We start from the raw sequence: 26,019 nt of genomic DNA on the forward strand, positions 1-26,019 counted from the left end.
GCGATGGGTTTGTGTGAAGGATCCGTTTGCACGGGCGATTTGCAAGGTGACTGACAGGAAGAGGGCGTTTGTGGGTGTCAACTGACCGTTTTCTGGGAGTGTATAGAAAAACGCAGGCGTGTCCAAGTGTTTTCAGGGAGGGTTCCTGACGTCAATTCCGGTCCTGGACAAGCTGAAGTGATCACAGCGGCTGGGTAAGTCCTGGACTACTCAGAGACTGCACAAAGAGCCTAATTCTGAGTTGATCGCAGCATCAAATTTGTTAGCAGTTGGGCAAAACCATGTGCACTGCAGGAGGGGCAGATATAACATGTGCAGAGAGAGTTAGATTTGGGTGTGGCGTGTTCAAACTGAAATCTAAATTGCAGGGTAAAAATAAAGCAGCCAGTATTTACCCTGCACAGAAACAAAATAACCCACCCAAATCTAACTCTCTCTGCACATGTTATATCTGCCCCCCCCCCCCCCCCCCCTGCAGTGCACATGGTTTTGCCCAATTGCTAACAAACTTGCTGCTGCGATCAACTCAGAATTAGCCCCAAAATCTGTTTGTACAGCTCTGCTACACATGTGTACACATACTTACAAAGCGAAAATACACTCCCCTATGGGCGGCGACTATGCGAACGCAGGACTGAAAAAAAGCCTAGCGAGCGAACAGGTCTGAATTAGGCCCTCAGTTAAGTTCCCACACTGTGCTTTCCTGAGGCATGTGCTCCAGAATGCCATCCGCACTGCATTCTGGGGAGTAATTCCGGAAGTGATGTTGGCGGTCAGAGTCCTGGGAACTTGGTGAGCCAAAGGAGATCCGGTCTGCACTTGTGCCATACGGATCTCCTCTTCCACACGGCAGGGGACACAGCGGGCAGTGCGTCGCATGTGATGCGACCTGGCCAGGTAACTTACTCCTAGCTCCAGTCGCATCTCATGCGACTAAGCCAGGCAAGTGGTTAAGCTGGGCACACACTTGACAAAACAATCTAGCAATGACCCGATACAGTACAACAACATATTGTGCCCACGTACACATTACACAATATATCGTGTTGGGGAGGGGGGATGTTTTGCGTTACTGCATCGTACTTTGCATCGTCCCATCTTAAGCGCCGCACATCACATGGGGCGATGCGATGAACGATGAATGTAAACGACAGACTTGGGAGTACACACTGCATGATGGTCGGGCAAAGTGGTCGCAGGTACCATGATTGCATGGCATTGTGTAGCGTATACCCAGCGTTATACAGTTAATCCTATTAGTTAGTTCTGCAGACAGTGAATCACTACTTGTAAACCCCTATACTACACACCGTTGTGGCTTATTGTCACCCTAAGACTACAGATTCATCGTGTAAATGTGAAAATTAAGTGCTACACGACTCGGGCATCAAAAATAAATCTTGTTCCTTTTTATAGCTTTATTATCCTTGTTTTTCATTAACACTTCCATACGCAGCCCGTTCCGTTTCTGCACACGCTGTACAGAATGTTTTTCTGTTCTTCTCCACTTCCCGCTGCACATAAACACATTCACGTGACCGATTGTGGGATCAGCGCACATTGTTTTTATCAATGACAGGTGATAGTCTTTTATTCCGCATAAACCTTGGCTACAGTGAACAGAAGGATTCTATAGCTGCCTGGATAAAATCTCAAGTGTTCTATCTTTAGCTCACGGAAATAATCTAGCGCTTTCTCTGTTGAATGGACTCTTGCAGGTAGCGCTCTCCGCCAAGCGACACTGTTACACGTTTAGCACGAGACGTAATAAAATAAAACCCATTACTGCGGACTAGAGAGGAAGCGAACCTTCTTTATGGAGTTCTCCCTACAGAGCTGTCTTCCTTTTTAGTCGTTCCTAACACTTCTACAGAATAGATCCAAATACTCAGTCTTTAGTTTTCAGTGTCTGCCAGCTTTGTTTAAAATGTCCTTTTAATGAACTTCTCTAACAGCTTGTAGCTTAGCAACACATATTATTACAGCGCAGATCAGGAGAAGCCGTTTGCAGATGGAGTAACGCATAGTAATTTATTTTTCCTCGCCTTCTGCCGAAAGTACTCTATGGCGACTTATCTCCAGTGTGCTGAGTTAGAGGCCTAACACTGATGGCGCCATCTCTTTATTTCTACCTGGTTAAACTACACAGCACAGCTTGTCCTATAAAATAAAGGGCATTCTCTGTAGTCCATTTAGGCACAAGCTATTCTGTAGATAGGGTTGATGGCAACTTAGAACTTATGACTTCTATTAGTTACGTGATTGGAAAAAAGATGTTTGCTAAATAAATAATAATTTAAAAAAAAAATAGTATAGGCCCTGTTTGACTGTATGGTTAACATGGCCCAAACTAGGAACCTTATTTTATGTCTTGCCCTGCTTCCAGGTAGCCTCAGATATTCGTGATGGAGTTCCATACCGTACTACCGGAAGGGGAAAATGTACTGTAAATCGGTAATATAAATTTAGATCTCTGCTTTAATTGGATCTCCTCTACGAACCACTCTAGATGTTCAGCATAAGCTGCCCCAGTTTGCATCAGTGCTCTAAGGGGGGAATTCAATTAATTTGGCTGCCGTAGCTCCCGTCTGCACAAGACCCTCTACCATAACATGGGCTGCAATCAGTGGCTACAATGGCAATGAGCTCCTGATATGTGCTCTGAATAAAAACTTTATATCTGTGCCCGGAATTAAAATGAGCTTAATCCCTCAACCATTCTGCTCCTCTGCCGATGACCGCTTCCTCTTCTTTCTCCTCCCACTCTCACCTTCACCTTCTCCTGTGCCACTCCCAACTTCTGGAATGCCCTCCCACGCCTAATGAGACTTGCCTGCAGCCCCCCAGCCTCAGACATCAGTCCAGTACTTAAACTGATTTCCCTATTGGGGTCTACCATCCCTCCTAATCTCCAGCCTCCTGCACAGCCCAACCGTTTTCACTTCACCCTCTTTGTCCACCCATAGCCCCTCTGGATTGTAAGATTTCGCGAGCAGGGCCCTCTCCCCTCTGTATTGTGTATGTAATTATGCAATCTTAGCACTGCAATTATGTACATATGTAAAGTTATGTTCTTGGCTACTACTTTTGGTCTTATACACTTCAGATGTTATACCCCTGTACAACTCTGCAGTCCCTTTGTGGTGCCACATGCAAAAAAACAAATTGGTAAGGGGCATAGTTTAGATAAGCTACAATTGCGCCCGCTGTGTTTGGAAACAAATACATGTTCAGCCGGCGTCATCTGCAGCACGCATTCACATCAGCTTTATCCTGGCGCAACACGCCTCTGAAATAACCTATGTGCAAATGCCCCATTGCCATCTAGTTACACCCAGTCAGTCGCAGGTGGAGAAGGTGCCACTCTAATTCACTGTAATTAGCGTTTGCATGCGCCGTCTGCTGAAAATCACAAGTGGAATTGCTTGCAACTCTGAATCAGGACCTTGTATTTAAATCCAAAATGTTCCCCGTACTTAGTAAATACAGTATGCCTCTATATCCTCAACAGTCCGACCTTAACACAGTGCTGAGTTAAATGGCATTTGCCGATCTGCCCTCAAATGACCTTTCCCCTTTGCCCTGTGCAAGGCGCATCTGTTAATTTGTTAAGTTGGACATCACATTGATGTTTTCATGTGCAGTGGTTTTGCTTCTTCCATGAGCAATATGGCTTTGTTTTTTTAAAGTTTGCTTTTTTTTTTTTTTTTTTTTTTTTTGCTTTTTTCATTTTCTTACTTATTTTTTAAATAGAGGATCTTCTTGCCATCATAGTAATTGCTTTAAAAAACTTTAAAAGGGCGAATGCATTACTTTTTTTGGGTGGCGATAAGTAATGGGCGCCCGACGGAGCTATTTAATGGTTTTACCAATCAGACGCGACTGCATTACTTATCTCGCTTGTCGCAACCAAATGTGTAAATCAGCTACACCCCTGTATAAGTCCTGGTCAGTGCAGCTAAACAGCCAACTTTTCGCAGATTTTGGCTCACCAGGTCAGAAGGTTGCGAGCAGGAATTGTGTAGTGTCGTCCGATCGGCAAACAATTGAATGGCTGCCCTTGGGCGCCCAAACAGCAATTGAATTCCACCAAGAATGTCCTATGATATGATAATTACCTTTGTAAATTGATTATTAATTCTTTTATGCTGAATAACCCAGGTGATTTAAAACACTGTTGTACCTAAATGAGAAGTTGATTTTAAAAGGGCTCCTAATACAGTTAATAAATACCTGTAAACCTATCAGGAGCTGATCAGAACTAACGAGATTTAAATGACGGCTGTAATAGAATATTGTGACTCTGTAGAGCAGATTTCCTGTCTTTAAAGGAGATTGGAGCACACCAAGCTGGGCTTTTCATGCGGCTATCAGAAACGCCAAGGTAATCTTACAGTGGCTGCCGAGCTATGTGTTAACATAACCGAGTTTGTGTCTTTGTTGTTTTTGAACTATTTGAAAAAAAAATCCATACCTCAAAAATGATCAAATTGCATAAATAGTTCAGTATCATTGTGTTAAGAAATCTGCATATTTGTTAACAAAAAAATTAAATCGAATCAGATTTAAATAGCGAATATTTACGCAATTTGAAAAAAAATAAAAAATTTGGGGACTTTTTTGGGAAAATCTTTAGCCAGTTCAGCAGAATCAGCAGACTGCAGTAAGGTTAGGCTTAGAAAACGTAAATGTATTGCGTCATGGCAGGAATTGTCAGTGGCTACTACATATTTGAGCGTTTTGAAAAGTACAGTTGGATTTAACGCCAACATCTATTATAGGTCAGCAGGACCCAGTCCTGGCTGCAGAAATGTAGCAGGCTTAGAGATTTGGGGGCAGATGTACCAATCCTTGGAGAGAGATAAAGTGGAGATAAAGTACCAGCCAATCAGGTCCTAACTGCCATACTACAGGCTGTGTTTGAAAAATGGCAGTCAGGAGCTGATTGGCTGGTACTTTATCTCCACTTTATCACTCTCCGAAGCTTAGTACATATCCCGCTGTGGCAATGAGAGTCAGCCAGTTCTGGTATCCGCATGTCATTCCTGGCACTTCTGCTATGCGTCCTCACTCCCTCCCTCATTAACACATCTGAACTCACTTGGGACTGGCACAGCGCCATGCCACGGACCGTGACCGGAACACTTTTGCCACTCATAAGATGTACAGTACAGTTACTATTTATACGATGAGGTTAATGTCCTGTAGGTCTGTTCCGCGCCAGGAGGGGGCAGGGTTGATCAAGTATTGCAGCCAAGCTGTTAACGTTTTATAGATTGGTGTATGTAGTGGGAGGTCCAGGTTTCTCTTGTAACTTGAATTTCATAAACCTTTTATTTTCCCAGATTGCTCTCTAAATACCGGGTGACTGTTATTTTAACAGGTGTATTATGGGTGTGCAGACTGTACACGTTACATCCCAGCCAGGTACAATTCTCCTTATAGGCTGCAGCCACATTAGTTGTCTCGGGAACCTTTACATGTATGCAACATGCTGTATAATAGCTTGCCTAAAGTGTTTGCTTTGGCAGAAGTGTTTATCCAATCAGCAGTGTTGCGCAATCATTTAAATGGTATCCGGTATCTAGGTCGACAGTGTCTAGGTCAACCACTATTGGTCAACAGACTCTTTAGGTCAACATGTTCTAGGTCGACAAGTCAAACGAGTTTTTCACATTTTTTTTTTTTTTTTAACTTTTTCATACTTAACGATCCACGCGGACCACAATTGTGAATAGTAACCTGCGAGACACCTTGCACGAAGCGCGAGGGGACACAGTGCACTAATTGGGGTTCCCGGTCACTGTACGGAGAAAACCACACCAAAAAAAACATTAAAAACTTATGTTGACCTGTCGACCTAGAAACCCCGTCGACCTAGACACTGTCGACCCTCCATACCACACTCCTTTTAAATATACTGTAAGGATGCTTGGCCTGCCCTCCCGTGTATGGTTCATTGTACAGCAGATCATGGTAATTGCCTTATGGTTGTATTGGTTTTTAAACAGACTTCCTATTACTGGCCTTCAGTTGATCTGGGCTGTAACCGGTTTATGGCTCAGTTGTTACGTTCGGGGTAATAGTCCGTGTTACAGAGTTTCAGAAGCGATCTTTGCTTTGATCTTTGAATAAATACATTTGATTTTTTTTTTTTTCAACGGTTTTCGTTTGTGAAAACAGGGAAAACCTAAAACGCTGTTCACTTGAAGCTGTTCTGTAAATTGTCTGGGAGGAAGTGTCCTGTGTAACGCGATTATAATTTGTAATTACATTAAATAAACGCAGTGTGTAGTTGTTTTATTCTTCAAGGCAGATTAGGTCCGCTGCGGAGCGGCATCCGCGCAAAATAACATTTTATAGAAGGTTTCTGTTAAAATTGAGTTTTATGGTCTTTTACTGGCTGATGGGATTTACTATCGCGGAATAATACTGTGTGTTTTAAACCAGCTAAAATGTTTACTTTGCAATTAAACCTGGGACGCAGTACTAAATGCTTCCTGCAAGTATCATCCAACATATGGTTGTTTTTATGCTGTCCCAGACTATGTCGTGTTTTTTTGTTTGTTTGTTTATTTTACTGTTCGTTGCTGTGTATGAATAAAGGTGGAGGGCAGAGTATATTATCAAGGGGACAGTTATACCCTCGCCTCGGTCTCTCTCAGAAGCGCCCCACTCTAGACCCTAATTGGGTGGAGAGTCCGAGGAGAAACAGCTGGCCGGTTATACAAATGGCTTTATGGAGGATCAGCCCACACTATGGCAGATGGACCTATGCTCCCAATTACCAAACCACAACAGTAAGGAAGGAAAGGCAGTTCTTACTGAGTTGTAATTACCCCTAAGTCGTGCACTTGTTATTCCATTGTTGTACTGTGCGCACTAGGGAGATGTACGTGCTGCAGCAGCTTTTATTTATTGATAATCAGCGCATTACAGAACACATAATGTGTCTGACTATGTTGCATATCATAGTATAATAATCCAGAAGACGAGGCGCATTGCTCTTTACAGCATGTGTGATATTCTGCAGTATCTATAGAAAGCTGCTCTCGTTCAAGTCCCGTGTGTGTGTGTGTGTATTTTGCTTTACAAGAATAGTGGCCCCTCACCAATAAGCTTACTGTCTCTAGTGCAGGTATCGGCACCGCAGTGAGAAAGCCAGGCAGCACTCGGTGCTGGAATAAAAGTATCTATGAGGTTGGAATGTGTATGTATTTATAATAAGAATTTACTTACCGATAATTCTATTTCTCATAGTCCGTAGTGGATGCTGGGAACTCCGAAAGGACCATGGGGAATAGCGGCTCCGCAGGAGACTGGGCACAAAAGTAAAAGCTTTAGGACTAGCTGGTGTGCACTGGCTCCTCCCCCTATGACCCTCCTCCAAGCCTCAGTTAGGATACTCTGCCCGGACGAGCGTACACAATAAGGAAGGATTTTGAATCCCGGGTAAGACTCATACCAGCCACACCAATCACACCGTACAACCTGTGATCTGAACCCAGTTAACAGCATGATAACAGAGGAGCCTCTGAAAAGATGGCTCACAACAATAATAACCCGATTTTTGTAACTATGTACAAGTATTGCAGACAATACGCACTTGGGATGGGCTCCCAGCATCCACTACGGACTATGAGAAATAGAATTATCGGTAAGTAAATTCTTATTTTCTCTGACGTCCTAGTGGATGCTGGGAACTCCGAAAGGACCATGGGGATTATACCAAAGCTCCCAAACGGGCGGGAGAGTGCGGATGACTCTGCAGCACCGAATGAGAGAACTCCAGGTCCTCCTCAGCCAGGGTATCAAATTTGTAGAATTTAGCAAACGTGTTTGCCCCTGACCAAGTAGCTGCTCGGCAAAGTTGTAACGCCGAGACCCCTCGGGCAGCCGCCCAAGATGAGCCCACTTTCCTTGTGGAATGGGCTTTTACAGATTTTGGCTGTGGCAGGCCTGCCACAGAATGTGCAAGCTGAATTGTACTACAAATCCAACGAGCAATAGTCTGCTTAGAAGCAGGAGCACCCAGCTTGTTGGGTGCATACAGGATAAACAGCGAGTCAGATTTTCTGACTCCAGCCGTCCTGGAAACATATATTTTCAGGGCCCTGACTACGTCCTGCAACTTGGAATCCTCCAAGTCCCTAGTAGCCGCAGGTACCACAATAGGCTGGTTTAAGTGAAACGCTGAAACCACCTTAGGGAGAAATTGAGGACGAGTCCTCAATTCTGCCCTGTCCGTATGAAAAATTAGGTAAGGGCTTTTATAGGATAAAGCCGCCAATTCTGAGACACGCCTGGCTGAAGCCAGGGCTAACAGCATTACCACTTTCCATGTGAGATATTTTAAGTCCACAGTGGTGAGTGGTTCAAACCAATGTGATTTTAGGAACCCCAAAACTACATTGAGATCCCAAGGTGCCACTGGAGGCACAAAAGGAGGCTGTATATGCAGTACCCCCTTGACAAACGTCTGAACTTCAGGGACTGAAGCTAGTTCTTTCTGGAAGAAAATCGACAGGGCCGAAATTTGAACCTTAATGGACCCTAATTTTAGGCCCATAGACAGTCCTGTTTGCAGGAAATGCAGGAAACGACCCAGTTGAAATTCCTCTGTAGGGGCCTTCCTGGCCTCACACCACGCAACATATTTACGCCAAATACGGTGATAATGTTGCACAGTTACATCCTTCCTGGCTTTGATCAGGGTAGGGATGACTTCATCCGGAATGCCTTTTTCCTTCAGGATCCGGCGTTCAACCGCCATGCCGTCAAACGCAGCCGCGGTAAGTCTTGGAACAGACAGGGTCCCTGCTGGAGCAGGTCCTTTCTTAGAGGTAGAGGCCACGGGTCCTCCGTGAGCATCTCTTGAAGTTCCGGGTACCAAGTCCTTCTTGGCCAATCCGGAGCCACGAGTATAGATCTTACTCCTCTCCTTCTTATGATTCTCAGTACCTTGGGTATGAGAGGCAGAGGAGGGAACACATACACTGACTGGTACACCCACGGTGTTACCAGAGCGTCCACAGCTATTGCCTGAGGGTCCCTTGACCTGGCGCAATATCTGTCTAGTTTTTTGTTGAGGCGGGACGCCATCATGTCCACCTTTGGTTTTTCCCAACGGTTCACAATCATGTGGAAGACTTCTGGGTGAAGTCCCCACTCCCCCGGGTGGAGGTCGTGTCTGCTGAGGAAGTCTGCTTCCCAGTTGTCCACTCCCGGAATGAACACTGCTGACAGTGCTATCACATGATTTTCCGCCCAGCGAAGAATCCTTGCAACTTCCGTCATTGCCCTCCTGCTTCTTGTGCCGCCCTGTCTGTTTACGTGGGCGACTGCCGTGATGTTGTCCGACTGGATCAACACCGGCTGACCCTGAAGCAGAGGCCTTGCTTGACTTAGGGCATTGTAAATGGCCCTTAGTTCCAGGATATTTATGTGAAATGACGTTTCCATGCTTGACCACAAGCCCTGGAAATTTCTTCCCTGTGTGACTGCTCCCCAGCCTCTCAGGCTGGCATCCGTGGTCACCAGGACCCAGTCCTGAATGCCGAATCTGCGGCCCTCTAGAAGATGAGCACTCTGCAACCACCACAGGAGAGACACCCTTGTCCTTGGAGACAGGGTTATCCGCTGATGCATCTGAAGATGCGATCCGGACCATTTGTCCAGCAGATCCCACTGAAAAGTTCTTGCGTGGAATCTGCCGAATGGAATCGCTTCGTAAGAAGCCACCATTTTTCCCACGACCCTTGTGCATTGATGCACTGACACTTGGCCTGGTTTTAGGAGGTTCCTGACTAGCTCGGATAACTCCCTGGCTTTCTCCTCCGGGAGAAACACCTTTTTCTGGACTGTGTCCAGAATCATCCCTAGGAACAGCAGACGTGTCGTCGGAATCAGCTGCGATTTTGGAATATTTAGAATCCACCCGTGCTGTCGTAGTACTACTTGAGATAGTGCTACTCCGACCTCTAACTGTTCCCTGGACCTTGCCCTTATCAGGAGATCGTCCAAGTAAGGGATAATTAAGACGCCTTTTCTTCGAAGAAGAATCATCATTTCGGCCATTACCTTGGTAAAGACCCGGGGTGCCGTGGACAATCCAAACGGCAGCGTCTGAAACTGATAATGACAGTTCTGTACCACGAACCTGAGGTACCCTTGGTGAGAAGGGCAAATTGGGACATGGAGGTAAGCATCCTTGATGTCCAGAGACACCATATAGTCCCCTTCTTCCAGGTTCGCTATCACTGCTCTGAGTGACTCCATCTTGAATTTGAACCTTTGTATGTAAGTGTTCAAGGATTTCAGATTTAAAATAGGTCTCACCGAGCCGTCCGGCTTCGGTACCACAAACAGCGTGGAATAATACCCCTTTCCCTGTTGTAGGAGGGGTACCTTGATTATCACCTGCTGGGAATACAGCTTGTGAATGGCTTCCAATACCGCCTCCCTGTCGGAGGGAGACGTTGGTAAAGCAGACTTCAGGAACCGGCGAGGGGGAGACGTCTCGAATTCCAATTTGTACCCCTGAGATACTACCTGCAGGATCCAGGGGCCCACTTGCGAGTGAGCCCACTGCGCGCTGAAATTCTTGAGACGGGCCCCCACCGTGCCTGAGTCCGCTTGTAAGGCCCCAGCGTCATGCTGAGGACTTGGCAGAAGCGGGGGAGGGCTTCTGTTCCTGGGAAGAGGCTGCCTGCTGCAGTCTTTTTCCCCTTCCTCTGCCCCGGGGCAGATATGAGTGGCCTTTTGCCCGCTTGCCCTTATGGGGACGAAAGGACTGAGCCTGAAAAGACGGTGTCTTTTTCTGCTGAGAGGTGACCTGGGGTAAAAAGGTGGATTTCCCAGCCGTTGCCGTGGCCACCAGGTCCGATAGACCGACCCCAAATAACTCCTCCCCTTTATACGGCAATACTTCCATATGCCGTTTGGAATCCGCATCACCTGACCACTGTCGCGTCCATAACCCTCTTCTGGCAGAAATGGACAGCGCACTTACTCTTGATGCCAGAGTGCAAATATCCCTCTGTGCATCTCGCATATATAGAAATGCATCCTTTAAATGCTCTATAGTCAATAATATACTGTCCCTGTCCAGGGTATCAATATTTTCAGTCAGGGAATCCGACCAAGCCACCCCAGCACTGCACATCCAGGCTGAGGCGATTGCTGGTCGCAGTATAATACCAGTATGTGTGTATATACTTTTAAGGATATTTTCCAGCTTCCTATCAGCTGGTTCCTTGAGGGCGGCCGTATCAGGAGACGGTAACGCCACTTGTTTTGATAAGCGTGTGAGCGCCTTATCTACCCTAGGGGGTGTTTCCCAACGCGCCCTAACCTCTGGCGGGAAAGGGTATAATGCCAATAATTTTTTAGAAATTAGCAGTTTTTTATCGGGGGAAACCCACGCTTCATCACACACCTCATTTAATTCATCTGATTCAGGAAAAACTACGGGTAGTTTTTTCACACCCCACATAATACCCTTTTTTGTGGTACTTGTAGTATCAGAAATGTTCAAAACCTCCTTCATTGCCGTGATCATGTAATGTGTGGCCCTACTGGAAAATACGTTTGTTTCCTCACCGTCGACACTGGAGTCAGTGTCCGTGTCTGGGTCTGTGTCGACCATCTGAGGTAACGGGCGCTTTAGAGCCCCCGACGGTGTTTGAGACGCCTGTACAGGTAATAACTGATTTGCCGGCTGTCTCATGTCGTCAACAGTCTTTTGTAAAGTGCTGACGCTATCACGTAATTCCTTCCATAAGACCATCCAGTCAGGTGTCGACTCCCTAGGGGGTGACATCACTATTACAGGCAATTGCTCCGCCTCCATACCATTTTCCTCCTCATACATGTCGACACAACGTACCGACACACAGCACACACACAGGGAATGCTCTGATAGAGGACAGGACCCCACTAGCCCTTTGGGGAGACAGAGGGAGAGTTTGCCAGCACACACCAGAGCGCTATATATATACAGGGATAACCTTATATAAGTGTTTTTCCCTTATATAGCTGCTGTATTATTAATCTGCCAAATTTAGTGCCCCCCCTCTCTTGTTTTACCCTGTTTCTGTAGTGCAGGACTGCAGGGGAGAGCCAGGGAGCTTCCCTCCAACGGAGCTGTGAGGGAAAATGGCGCTTGTGTGCTGAGGAGATAGGCTCCGCCCCCTTCTCGGCGGCCTTTCTCCCGCTTTTTTAAGGAAAAACTGGCAGGGGTTAAATGCATCCATATAGCCCAGGAGCTATATGTGATGTATTTTTAGCCATCTAAGGTGTTTTTATTGCGTCTCAGGGCGCCCCCCCCCAGCGCCCTGCACCCTCAGTGACCGGAGTGTGAAGTGTGCTGAGAGCAATGGCGCACAGCTGCGGTGCTGTGAGCTACCTTATTGAAGACAGGACGTCTTCTGCCGCCGATTTTCCGGACCTCTTCTGCTCTTCTGGCTCTGTAAGGGGGACGGCGGCGCGGCTCTGGGACCCATCCATGGCTGGGCCTGTGATCGTCCCTCTGGAGCTAATGTCCAGTAGCCTAAGAAGCCCAATCCACTCTGCACGCAGGTGAGTTCGCTTCTTCTGCCCTTAGTCCCTCGATGCAGTGAGCCTGTTGCCAGCAGGTCTCACTGAAAATAAAAAACCTAAAACTAAACTTTTACTCTAAGCAGCTCAGGAGAGCCACCTAGATTGCACCCTTCTCGTTCGGGCACAAAAATCTAACTGAGGCTTGGAGGAGGGTCATAGGGGGAGGAGCCAGTGCACACCAGCTAGTCCTAAAGCTTTTACTTTTGTGCCCAGTCTCCTGCGGAGCCGCTATTCCCCATGGTCATTTCGGAGTTCCCAGCATCCACTAGGACGTCAGAGAAATACAGTTATCTATACAGCTCACACAGGGCCTGGTTCAGATTTACGTAAGTCTGATATTTATGCAAATCTCCAATGTTTAATGATCTGCGCACCTGCAGATCCGGTCCTGTGGCATACGTCGCAGTACCCCAAAAGCCCCAGCATGGTTGGCGTGCTTCTGGCGTCCAGGGGGGGGTCCCTAAGTCTTTTAAAATACTGATCTATGTATTAATAGCAGAAGGGTGACTTTTAGGAGTGACATATTTCTATGATGCCTGAGCATCATATACCAAATTAAAGGTCTTGGTCCATAGATTTGCAGAAATGTTGGCGTTGTCATTTTTTTTGCTTCGTTTCGGAGTTATGTGGCAAAATGTCTGCCTGCCATTAACAGTTCATCACCATTGTGCTCTGGAAAATGACTGAACTCTCCCTGTGCACCAGCTGAGTGTCCTGAAACATGTGACCTGCTGGGTGGTCTGGAAACTGTGACAGTTATTTGCAGCCACCCACTTAGCAGGGATTTTTGGCCTCCTAAGGGGGTGAAAAGTGTTTTTTCGTAGCAAACCTTTTCCCACTTGAAACCAGGCATATCGGCCCTCATTCCGAGTTGTTCGCTCGGTATTTTTCATCGCATCGCAATGAAAATCCGCTTAGTACGCATGCGCAATGTTCGCACTGCGACTGCGCCAAGTAACTTTGCTATGTAGAAAGTAATTTTACTCACGGCTTTTTCATCGCTCCGGCGATCGTAATGTGATTGACAGGAAATGGGTGTTACTGGGCGGAAACACGGCGTTTCAGGGGCGTGTGGCTGAAAACGCTACCGTTTCCGGAAAAAACGCAGGAGTGGCCGGAGAAACGGTGGGAGTGCCTGGGCGAACGCTGGGTGTGTTTGTGACGTCAACCAGGAACGACAAGCACTGAAATGATCGCACAGGCAGAGTAAGTCTGGAGCTACTCTGAAACTGCTAAGTAGTTAGTAATCGCAATATTGCGAATACATCGGTCGCAATTTTAAGAAGCTAAGATTCACTCCCAGTAGGCGGCGGCTTAGCGTGTGTAACTCTGCTAAATTCGCCTTGCGACCGATCAACTCGGAATGAGGGCCATCATCTGGTACTGTAGATAGGAATTGTGTTATTAACCACCCATGTTTTATCCATAACTTTGTAGATGTGGTTAAAGTGTGGTATTGTTGCTTAGTTACAGCACATGTGTATTTGTTTAATAGATGCTATTGTCAAAGGTCAGAGCACCTATTGCATTGGTTATCAAACCTAGCTTTGGAAGTGGGCGGGGCTTGAACTACCTGTAGCATATGCCCGCACTTTCTTGCAGGACGAGCAGTCTCATGGCTGACTGAATCGACCCCCATAGTTTTATAAATGTGAAGTGGGAGTTTATGTAATGGTTTTATGCTCCCGTATAACTCATGCAGAATAATTGTGGTGTTGGTTGTGGGTTTATATGGCACAAAGCTCATACATCCTACAAATGAGATGCGCTGCGCAGATAATAGACTTTCTTGCATATATTACACCTGTGGCATGTGACGGTAGCCTGTGTTATGCTTATTGCCTTTCAGGTCTCTAGATTATAAATGGAACCATTGTACTTGTTGCATTGTTTTACCAATAAAGGCTAATTATTTACTATATTCCTAGGATCATGCTGCGGGTATATAGTTAAATATAAATAAAGGATTTAACTTTTTATTTTATTAAATCAATTTCTCCTTCATCCACTAGGGGACACTGGAGTGCTCTTTACAATGGGGTATAGAGTGTGTGCTAACCGGGAGCTGGCACTAGCTCCTCCCCCTCTATACCCCTCCAATAAGCCAGTCTTTGTGTAATGTCTGAAGAAGCTGGTCACATCCTCAAAGGCAAAAATTTTTTTAATGTTAATCATGGCCGGCTGTCTCGGCAGGCCACTCGGTTGCCAGTGACACCGAAACCTGTCGCAAATAATGCAATGAGTGCTCCATGATCATCTCTGTAAGGTGACTGGAGGACCCAAGTGTTGCCGTATGAGGAACCACTGGGTGTCTGCGGAATTCCACCTTTATAGTACTTAATGTGTACTACATCGTAGACGATAGCAACCTGGAAGAAGCCACTGAATATGGTAGTTTTGGGTGTTGAGCGATGCGGCAATGTGTTTTCTGCCAAGCAGATTTATTTCCCAAAAGATCAGTGCGCCAAAACTTCACAGCCTATAAGTTATTACCATAGCAGCTTGTGACTCAGGAGGAGATGTATCAATAAGTGAAAACAGTGGGGGAGGGGACCAGTGGAGAAGTTGCCCAATCAGCATTTATCTGTCATTTTATGGAATGTACTTGATAAAAGCTATTGGTTGCCGTGGGCAACGTCACTCTATTCACTGCTTAATACAGCAGTCCCCTAGGGAGAAATGGCAACTCTGTAACATAGAAATCAAACCGCTGTTTTGTCACTGGAATTACACAATTCGTATTCCGGGGTTATGCAGGTTTGCCAGCAAACCAAAAAAGCAAGCAACTGGGCAAAACCGTGCTGCACTGCAGGGGGGGGGAGGCAGATGTAACGTGTGCCGAGAGTGTTAGATTTGGGTGGGTTATATTGTTTCTGTGCAGGGTAAATACTGGCTGCTTTATTTTTACACTGCAATTTAGATTTCAGTTTGAACACACCCCACCCAAATCTAACTCTCTCTGCACATGTTACATCTGCCCCACCTGCAGTGCATCTTGGTGCAGCCCAGTTGCTTGCTTTATTGGCTTGCTAACAAACCAGAGTAAGACCCTCCTTGCGGTAACTGTATTAGGGACTGGTGTTGTGCAGCTGCTGTAGCAGGGACCATCTGACAAAATGTATAATGCTGATCTGCAGGTTTTTATTGCAGTCCTTCCCAGAACTCACTGTATAGTAATGTATGGTACACTCGCCTGTAGCATATAGGCTCAGTATCTTGCAATTGTCAGTGGATCTTTCAAAAGCTTCAATTCCCACTATGAGCAAATACCCGCATTTAGAATCCCCCAATAGAGGTCGGTGGCAGGGTTATGTTAAGTGATGACATTGATTCAGCAGTCTATACTATAGTACTATAGTACGGGTGTTAGGAGGTTATAATCACATTTATGCATGTTTTGCTGGGATCAGAGGGAATAAACTGCAGGAAACACAAAAAAACACCATGGGCCTAATTCAGACCTGATCGCAGCAGCAAATTTGTTAGCTAAATGGCAAAACCATGGGGGTCATTCCGAGTTGTTCGCTCGCTAGCAGTTTTTAGCAGCCGTGCAAACGTTAAGCCGCCTCCCACTGGGAGTGTATTTTAGCTTAGCAGAAGTGCGAACGAATGTATCGCACAGCAGCTACAAAATATTTTTGTGTAGTTTCAGAGTAGCTCAAAACCTACTCAGCGCTTGCGATCACTTCAGACCATTCAGTTCCTGATTTGACGTCACAAGCCCACCCAGCGTTCGGCCAGCCACGCCTGCGTTTCCACAGCCACGCCTGCGTTTTTCCGCACACTCCCTGAAAATGGTCAGTTACCACCCAGAAACGCCCTCTTCATGTCAATCACTCTGCGACAAGCAGTGCGACTGAATTGCATCGCTAGACCCTGTGCAAAACTACATCGTTCGTTGTGACCGTACGTCGTGCGTGCGCATTGCGCCGCATGCGCAGAACTGCCAATTTTTTGCCTGATCGATACGCAGCGAACAAATTCAGCTAGCGATCAACTCGGAATGACCACCCATGTGCACTGCAGGAGGGCCAGATGTAACGTGCAGAGAGAGTTAGATTTGGGTGGGGTGTGTTCAAACTGAAATCTACATTGCAGTGTAAAAATAAAGCAGCCAGTATTTATCCTGCACAGAAACAAAATAACCCACCCAAATCTAACTCTCTCTGCATATGTTATACCTGCCTCCCCTGCACTGCACATGGTTTTGCCCAGCTGCTAACAAATTTGCTGCTGTGATCAACTCTGAATTACCCCCCATGTCAAAACTACGGTATGAGGGTGCGGGTGTAGCAGCTGGATCTGTAGCATACTTTCCTCCTCTCCCGGAGATCCTGGATTAAAGTCTAAGGGAAGAGTAAAGGATGCGTAATGATGCAATTTGCGTTGTCATGCCCCAACCCCCACTACGCAGTAAAATACATGAAACTGAATGACATGACGGCTCTAAGCTCTAGTCATGTGATGTGTATTAGTTATAATGAACTACACTGCACAATAGTAACAACGCCAAAAAACAGTCCTCATGGGCGTCCTCAGACACAGAGTGCCGCTGGAATAAATCTTGGTGCCGAAACTGAGCATCTTAACGGGGATCTACCGGACTTCTAGGAAGGTTCCACGGCATCTGCGTGCAGAGCTTCGTATACATTATTTATAGGAAGGTCCTGGTCTGTCATTTGGGCCGAGGCACTACATCAGGAGTGCGTGCACCCCCGGAGGACAGTATACAAAGCTGTAGGTTAGCGTATAGATCATGTTCATCTATAAAGGGCAGCTGTTATCAGACTTTCACTTGAACGTGCTCTTTCTCCTAATCTGGTTTCATTAAACACGTTCCTAGTATTATAAGAATTAAATCTTAATTAAGAAGCAATCAGTCGCTCCTGCACCTCCCCATTGACATGCTTTCATGAAGGACGTATTAATGTATTAGTGGCCATGCTTCTCTTACACGTGTTCAGAAGTACAGGGAGTTGTATACAGTAATACGGGCAGGTGAGTGTAGATGAGAAGCCATATTGGTATGGGGGTATATTAAGCCGGCTATGGGCAGAAGTATAGTGGAAAATTGTCTGCGTTGTGATGTTAAATTGTACACTAAATTTCATAGGACGCTAACTCAAAGATTAAAGGGGAACAGAGCATTTAGCCCAAGCCCAGTCTTGCAATTTGGCAACTCCAACCAGAAGGACTAGCGTTCCTGAGAGTATGCGTGAGCCAGTCCGGGCTTCCAGCTATTTGTTACAGTATCCTCGGCCTCTGGGTGAGATGTATCAAGCCTTGGAGAGAGAGAGATAATGTAGAAAAGTTACCCAAATGCAATCAATCACCTTTTATCTAACAAAGTCTTTTTGGTTGCTTTGGTTAACTCAGTGTTTCACAAATTCAGTCCTCAAGGACCCCCAACAGTTTGTTTTGAAGGACACCTAGCAGGTGCACAGGTGTATTCATTACTCTCTGATACATTTTAAAAGCCATGTACGGTTTGGTTGCCAGTGTTGCTTCCTCGGTTCTCATTTGAGTATAGGCTTGAGGGTTCCGATCTGGGCAACCAGTAAGAATTAAATATTGGAACATCCCAAGATCCTGAATGAGCACTTTGTACAAGCCGTATTTTATAGCATGGTTGAAACGCCGCCATAGGAGTCTGGGGGGGGCTTCCAATGAGAGTACAGGTAGCAAAATAAAGATCAAAAAAAGGTTCAATAAATCTTTGAGCATTTTAATAAAAAATATGTGATCTATTTATTGTAACTGCCTGACACGTGTTACCTTCTAGATTCCAGTGTTTACCAAACACAAGTAAAAACCCTTCGGGATAGCCGAGGTGGCTGGTTCGTCATTATTTTCTATATCTTATACAGAAGTATCAAAGGGATCCAGTAGTCATTTCTCTCAATTCCTGAATTGTAAGTGGGAGCAGGAAAGATTGCGGCCAGCCAGAGTGTAATCAGGCATGCGGCTCTCCTGCTGATGTGTACGCTCTGTAAAATGTGCCCTGTAAACAGTAATAATCATCTGCACTGTCCAAGTGACGAGAGGAACCTGGCTTTTTAACGCGGGCGTGCAGACCACCAAACAGTACCATAGACACAATAAGGATGCAGGACAGACATTTCAGGCTAAACACATAACAGCGTTCGAAGGAGATCTCCGTCTGACACCTGCAAAAATTTCATTTATGTCACCCCCCCAAAAAAAACCCTAATTTTTAAAGATCTCTTCTCCGGTCACGAATTTTTGATTTGTTTGTGAATCATCAATCCACGCAATTTGGGCTCACGTTCATTAAAGACCTTTTGCAAGACTTTGGTGATGAAACAAGCACAGCTCGGCTTTAAATGCTATTTTATATCCATTGTAATGTTTGAGAAAGAAACAATATTATTCCCCCCCTCAAAAAAAATAGAAAATACAGAGATCCCCTAAACTGAGCTTTTCGCCTGATTTGTCTTAGCCCTAAAACGTGGAGAAAACATAAATGTTCCTGATTTTTTTTTTTTTCCAAGGAAGGAAATGCATCTTCCTGGCTGTTTATCTAGTGTTCTCCGCAGGCAGCTCAGCTGGATTCGCACAGCGACAGAGGGAGCCTGGTATTTAGCAGTAAATGCAGCGATTTTCATGTAGCAGCATCAGAGCGGCCACCTAAGTTAGCCCGGTTGGAGTCATTTCATCAGGAGGTTGTGCGCTGCTTGCTTCTGCTCCCTTCTGTGTGGGACGAGCTCTCTGAATCAGGTCTCCTCTGCTCTGAGCATGAAGCTTAATGCAAATAACACGGCCAGATGGTGCACTCTGAATATTTGCAGCGGCAGCGTCCCTTTTGTGCCTGTGTCTGTTGTAGGTGGTGCAGGAGGAGGTGCATGGAAACTGGTAGGAGGGCTCTGGGTTTGTGTCTGAAGCAGTTTTGAACTCACCACTTTTTATTTTTCCCTCTTTCCTGGCAGAAGCTGGCGGTTCGGAGCTGTCCTGTGGGGAGTGCCAAGGCCATCCCGCTCATCAAGGCACCAAGCGGTCAAGGCATTGCCATCTCTGTCATCCCGGCCAAAGCACCCGTCTCTATGGTGACTGCGCATCTCAATGGCCAGAAAACGGCTACGGCCTCTGCAGGTTCCACCGCAAACAGCGCCGGGCCCCCCCAGACCTCCCCAATCAACCTACAGACAACCAGCAGACTGGTGGGGGGCGCCTTAAACATGACAGCGAGGAGGGTGTCCGAGATGACCCATGCCCAGGTAGGTACCATCTTCATTCAATGTTAGGACTTTTTAAGTGTTTTCTGGAGAGTGCAATTACCTTTCCTGCTGATTCATCGCCATAGGTATTGGGGGGGGGGGGGGGTCAGGTTAGGTTCAGAGGTCAGCAGGTTAAACCGAGTCAGCAGGAAAGACATCTGCTAGATACTCTATGCTAGAAAGTGTATGTATAACCTTGCATATCAAACCCCTATATAGAAATCTATGTGTCAATAAAACAATGTGTTTTAGAAGTAAAAACTTTGTTGTAATGAGAGATTTTTGCAACTATTTTACATTCGGATACAGGGAAGAATAGATTTCCAGATCTGATGCCGGGTACACACCGGAAGATGTGTGTACCCGGCGATCGCGTTAGTGGCGGGGCAGGCATTGGCAAGTGCATATACACTTGCCGATGCCACCAGCGACGGACAATGGTGGTGGTGGGGAGCGGTGGCCCTCGCTGGTGATATCGTCCGTTGGACCTGCATGCACGGCCGGCAATCGATGGCGCTAGTGACATGTGGGAGCGCGCAGGCGACGCAGTTCATACACACTAGACATTATCGCGAACGATGTGTATGAATCGTCATATCATCCACTATATCATTCTATGCAACATCGTCTGTGATGGGGCCCCGAAATCGGCAAGTGTATACGCACATCGACTGTGACAGGGGATGGGGGGGGGGGGTTAGGAGCGGTGCCATGCTGCCAAATGGCCCTTGTAAACAATATCGCACATCGGATGCACGTCCAACACTGTACAATATCGCAGCAAGCCGGCCAATATCACCCAGATCATATGCGATATTGCATAGTGTGTGCCCACCCTTGGGTGAAATTTTTTTTTATCTCGCTTTTGTCTAAAATGACCGGGAGCTATTCAGTTGTTTTGGGAGTATATAACTTATTGCGGATTCGTGGTTGCTCCTTCCTCACTTAAAACGGCACCCAACACAATTGAATTTGGACCTTTAAGTTAATTTGAGAAGTGCTTCAAACACTTCAATGAGGACAGAATTACAAGAGACAATGGGGGTCATTCTGACCCGTTCGCTCTGTGGTTTTTAACGCAGCCGAGCGAGCGGGTCCCTACTGCACATGCGCCGGCACATGCTAGGCGGCCGAAGGCTGTAGCAGTGCTGCGATCGCCTCTGCCTGATTGCCAGGCAGAGGCGATCATTGGGCGGGAGGGGGTGGAACGGTGGCATTTGGCCGCCGTTTCGTCTGAGCAGTCCGGCCAACGCAAATGTGGCCGGACCGAACGGGGGGCGGGACACAGCGGCTGCGTGACGTCACACGCAGCCGCTGCGGGCCGGGGAGCGATGAGTAGCTCCCGGCCAGCACGCTAAAGCTGTGCTGGTCGGGAGCTACTCTTGAAGTGCAAAGGCATCGCCGCTGTGCGATGTCTTTGCACTTCTGCGGGGGGGGGGGGGGGGGCGAACTGACATGCGGGGCTGGGTGTCCCGCATGTCAGGGAAGATGATCGTAGCTGTCTTAAATTTAACTCTAAATGACCCCCAATGGTTGTAAAGAAAGTATTCATTTCAAGTGTGCTCTAGTATCTATGTGTGTGTGTATAGATACATATATATATACATATATATATATATATATATATAAATATATATACACACACACACACACACACACACACACACACACACACACACACACACACACACACAGTTTATGAAACATTTTTTTCCTTGAGTTTGTAAATTGTTTCCTTAATTTAATATTCAGTTTGTTGTTGTTTTATATGGTATATCACCGTCTTCCATTTAATTAATGTTTCTCTTGAATCAGCACACTCTTTTTCTATTCATGCATTAAACATTGACATCTTGTGCTACCACCAGGGGTCACATTGTACAGTCACAGCCACTCCATTAGAACATGTAATATGTGGTAGATTTGATTCTGTTCTTATTACGAGTGAATATATCTCTCCCCGGTATCGTATGACCATTCAGATGACCAGTTGTGCTTACACAGACCTGTGTGTTATCAGCTAGGAGTTGCATTTTGCACCATCTGGTAGTTAATGGATATAATTAGAACAGAGCCCTCGCCCAGATAGTGAAATTGGAATCCCAAATAAGAACGACTCTTATTGATCGTTTGCTTGATTTATATTGCACAGATTTCTGATCATTTGCAGAAAATGAAATACAAGTCTGACGGGTTAATAATATATAAGAATGCATGGGATTCCTTTTGCTAATTAATTCCATTTTTCTGTTTGCTGCATGTTAAGTTTGTAGCGACAGTAAATATGTGTCGGGGAAAATACGGAACGGTGTACTTATTTTTATTAGCGTTCTGTGCATTTGATAACACATGAGCGTTTTTTCTTGTTGTGATGCACAAATGAGATGACTGCGGAGGGAACAGGGGACAGTGTCGGGAAGAGGCGAGGAGGTGTTGGCATCCCAGATTGCTGAGCGATCGCTGGAGCATAGATGGACTGTGAATGTTAAGCACAGACCCAGTGATTCACAGTTTTTGGCCGTGGATCATCAAATCCATATTTTTCAGGGTTCTGCCAAATAGAAAATCCTGCACAAGTGTTTCCGAGCAGATTGTAGGACTGTAACATTCTGTATAGAACAAGACGATTTAATTAAACTAGCAATTAGCAAATGTTACCAACTTATTCCAAATACCTTTGTACTTCTAGAATAGAACTCTGCGTGCTTGTTTTTAGGGCGGATCTAGCACTGGCTAGCTCATTGTATTTGTTAAAGAATGGGCAACTAGATAATAGGGTGTGTTTGTGTTTGTGTGTGTGTGTGTATGTGTATAAACAGTATATATATGTGTGTGTGTGTATGTGTATATACAGTATATGTGTGTGTGTGTATGTGTATGTATATATATGTATGTATATATATATATATATATATATATATATATATATATATATGTGTGTGTGTATGTATGTATGTGTGTGTATATATATATATATATATATATATATATATATATATATATATATATATAGATTGCTGTATACTCGTCACTCACGCATATGATAAAAGGTGCTGCGGTGCCCTCCTGGAGGCGAAGACCTCTGGTAATAGGATGGTGATGACCCTGAGGACGGGGGATTTACCCCGAAACATGTTGGAATAAACTGACAAAAACTTTACTGCTGTCTACGCCTGTTTGAGTGCCGCCTTCATCACCATCATATATATATATATATATATATATATATATATATATATATATATATATATATATATATATATATATATTTCTCTGACGTCCTAGTGGATGCTGGGGACTCCGTCAGGACCATGGCGATTAGCGGCTCCGCAAGTTACAGGGCACAAAAATAAAGCTTTAGGATCAGGTGGTGTGCACTGGCTCCTCCCCCTATGACCCTCCTCCAAGCCCCAGTTAGGTTTTTGTGCCCGTCCGAGCAGGGTGCAATCTAGGTGGCTCTCCTAAAGAGCTGCTTAGAAAAAGTTTTTAGGTTTTTTATTTTACAGTGAGTCCTGCTGGCAACAGGCTCACTGCAACGAGGGACTTAGGGGAGAAGAAGTGAACTCACCTGCGTGCAGGATGGATTGGCTTCTTAGGCTACTGGACACCATTAGCTCCAGAGGGATCGAACACAGGCCCAGCCATGGAGTCCGGTCCCGGAGCCGCGCCGCCGACCCCCTTGCAGATGCCGAAAAGTGAAGAGGTCCAGAAACCGGCGGCAGAAGACTTTTCAGTCTTCATGAGGTAGCGCACAGCACTGCAGCTGTGCGCCATTGTTGTCACACACTTCACACCAGCGGTCACGGAGGGTGCAGGGCGCTGCGGGGGGCGCCCTGGGCAGCAATGAGAATACCTTGTTCTGGCTAAAAAAATACATCACATATAGCCCCTGGGGCTATATGGATGTATTTCACCCCTGCCAGGTCTCACAAACACCGGAGAAGAGCCCGCCGAAATAGGGGGCGGGGCCTATCTCCTCAGCACACAGCGCCATTTTCCTGCTCAGCTCCGCTGCGAGGAAGGCTCCCAGGACTCTCCCCTGCACTGCACTACAGAAACAGGGTAAAACAGAGAGGGGGGGGCACTTTTTTGGCGTTTTTTGATATATTAAGCTGCTATAAGGGAGACAACACTTCTATAGGGTTGTTCCTATATATATTTATAGCGCTTGGGTGTGTGCTGGCAAACAATCCCTCTGTCTCCCCAAAGGGCTAGTGGGGTCCTGTCTTCGATAAGAGCATTCCCTGTGTGTCTGCTGTGTGTCGGTACGTGTGTGTCGACATGTATGAGGACGATGTTGGTGTGGAGGCGGAGCAATTGCCGGTAATGGTGATGTCACCCCCTAGGGAGTCGACACCGGAATGGATGGCTTTGTTTATGGAATTACGTGATAATGTCAGCACATTACAAAAATCAGTTGACGACATGAGACGGCCGGCAAACCAGTTAGTACCTGTACAGGCGTCTCAGACACCGTCAGGGGCTGTAAGACGCCCTTTACCTCAGTCGGTCGACACAGACCCAGACACGGACACCGAATCTAGTGTCGACGGTGAAGAAACAAACGTATTTTCCAGTAGGGCCACACGTTATATGATCACGGCAATGAAGGAGGCTTTGCATATCTCTGATACTGCATGTACCACAAAAAGGGGTATTATGTGGGGTCTGAAAAAACTACCTGTAGTTTTTCCTGAATCAGACGAATTGAATGAAGTGTGTGATGAAGCGTGGGTTAACCCCGATAGAAAACTGCTAATTTCAAAGAAGTTATTGGCATTATATCCTTTCCCGCCAGAGGTTAGGGCGCGCTGGGAAACACCCCCTAGGGTGGATAAGGCGCTCACACGCTTATCAAAACAAGTGGCGTTACCGTCTCCTGAAACGGTCGCCCTCAAGGATCCAGCGGATAGGAGGCTGGAAACTGCCCTGAAAAGTATATACACTCATACTGGTGTTATACTGCGACCAGCCATCGCCTCTGCATGGATGTGCAGTGCTGGGGTGGTTTGGTCGGATTCCCTGACTGAAAATATTGATACCCTAGATAGGGACAGTATTTTATTGACTTTAGAGCAATTAAAGGATGCTTTTCTTTATATGCGAGATGCTCAGAGGGATATTTGCACTCTGGCATCAAGAGTAAGTGCGATGTCCATATCTGCCAGAAGAAGTTTATGGACGCGACAATGGTCAGGTGATGCGGATTCCAAACGGCATATGGAAGTATTGCCGTATAAGGGGGAGGAATTATTTGGGGTCGGTCTATCGGATTTGGTGGCCACGGCAACAGCCGGGAAATCCACCTTTTTACCTCAGGTCCCCTCCCAACAGAAAAAGACACCGTCTTTTCAGCCGCAGTCCTTTCGTTCCTATAGGAACAAGCGGGCGAAAGGACAGTCATATTTGCTCCGAGGCAAAGGAAAGGGTAAGAGAGTGCACCAAGCAGCTTCTTCCCAGGAGCAGAAGCCCCCCCCCGGCTTCTGCAAAGCCCTCAGCATGACGTTGGGGCTTTACAAGCGGACTCAGGGGCGGTGGGGGGTCGACTCAAGAATTTCAGCGCACAGTGGGCTCACTCACAGGTGGACCCATGGATCCTGCAGATAGTATCTCAGGGTTACAGGTTGGAATTCGAGAAGTCTCCCCCTCGCCGGTTCCTAAAGTCTGCTCTGCCAACGTCTCCCTCAGACAGGGCGACGGTATTGGAAGCCATTCACAAGCTGTATTCTCAGCAGGTGATAGTCAAGGTACCCCTCCTACAACAGGGAAAGGGGTATTATTCTACACTATTTGTGGTACCGAAGCCGGACGGCTCGGTAAGACCTATTCTAAATCTGAAATCTTTGAACCTGTACATACAAAAATTCAAGTTCAAGATGGAGTCACTCAGAGCAGTGATAGCGAATCTGGAAGAAGGGGACTTTATGGTGTCCCTGGACATCAAGGATGCTTACCTGCATGTCCCAATTTGCCCTTCACATCAAGGGTACCTCAGGTTCGTGGTGCAAAACTGTCATTATCAGTTTCAGACGCTGCCGTTTGGATTGTCCACGGCACCTCGGGTCTTTACCAAGGTAATGGCCGAAATGATGTTTCTTCTGCGAAGAAAAGGCGTATTAATTATCCCTTACTTGGACGATCTCCTGATAAGGGCAAGGTCCAGGGAACAGCTGGGGGACGTAGT

The 26,019-nt window shown here is 46.2% G+C and overlaps 1 protein-coding gene across 3 annotated transcripts in view; it reads left to right on the forward strand.

Annotated features, from left to right (window-relative positions):
• Positions 1-26,019, forward strand: part of PHF21B (PHD finger protein 21B) — a 116,155-nt gene that overhangs the window by 26,353 nt on the left and 63,783 nt on the right. For all 3 annotated transcript variants that reach the window (XM_063928902.1, XM_063928904.1, XM_063928903.1), the window contains exon 2: positions 19,548-19,835. In XM_063928902.1, the coding sequence (XP_063784972.1) occupies positions 19,548-19,835 (288 nt within the window). The remainder of the gene's footprint in view (positions 1-19,547; positions 19,836-26,019) is intronic.

The sequence above is a fragment of the Pseudophryne corroboree genome, chromosome 6, assembly GCF_028390025.1.
Source record: "Pseudophryne corroboree isolate aPseCor3 chromosome 6, aPseCor3.hap2, whole genome shotgun sequence".
Taxonomy (NCBI): domain Eukaryota; kingdom Metazoa; phylum Chordata; class Amphibia; order Anura; family Myobatrachidae; genus Pseudophryne; species Pseudophryne corroboree.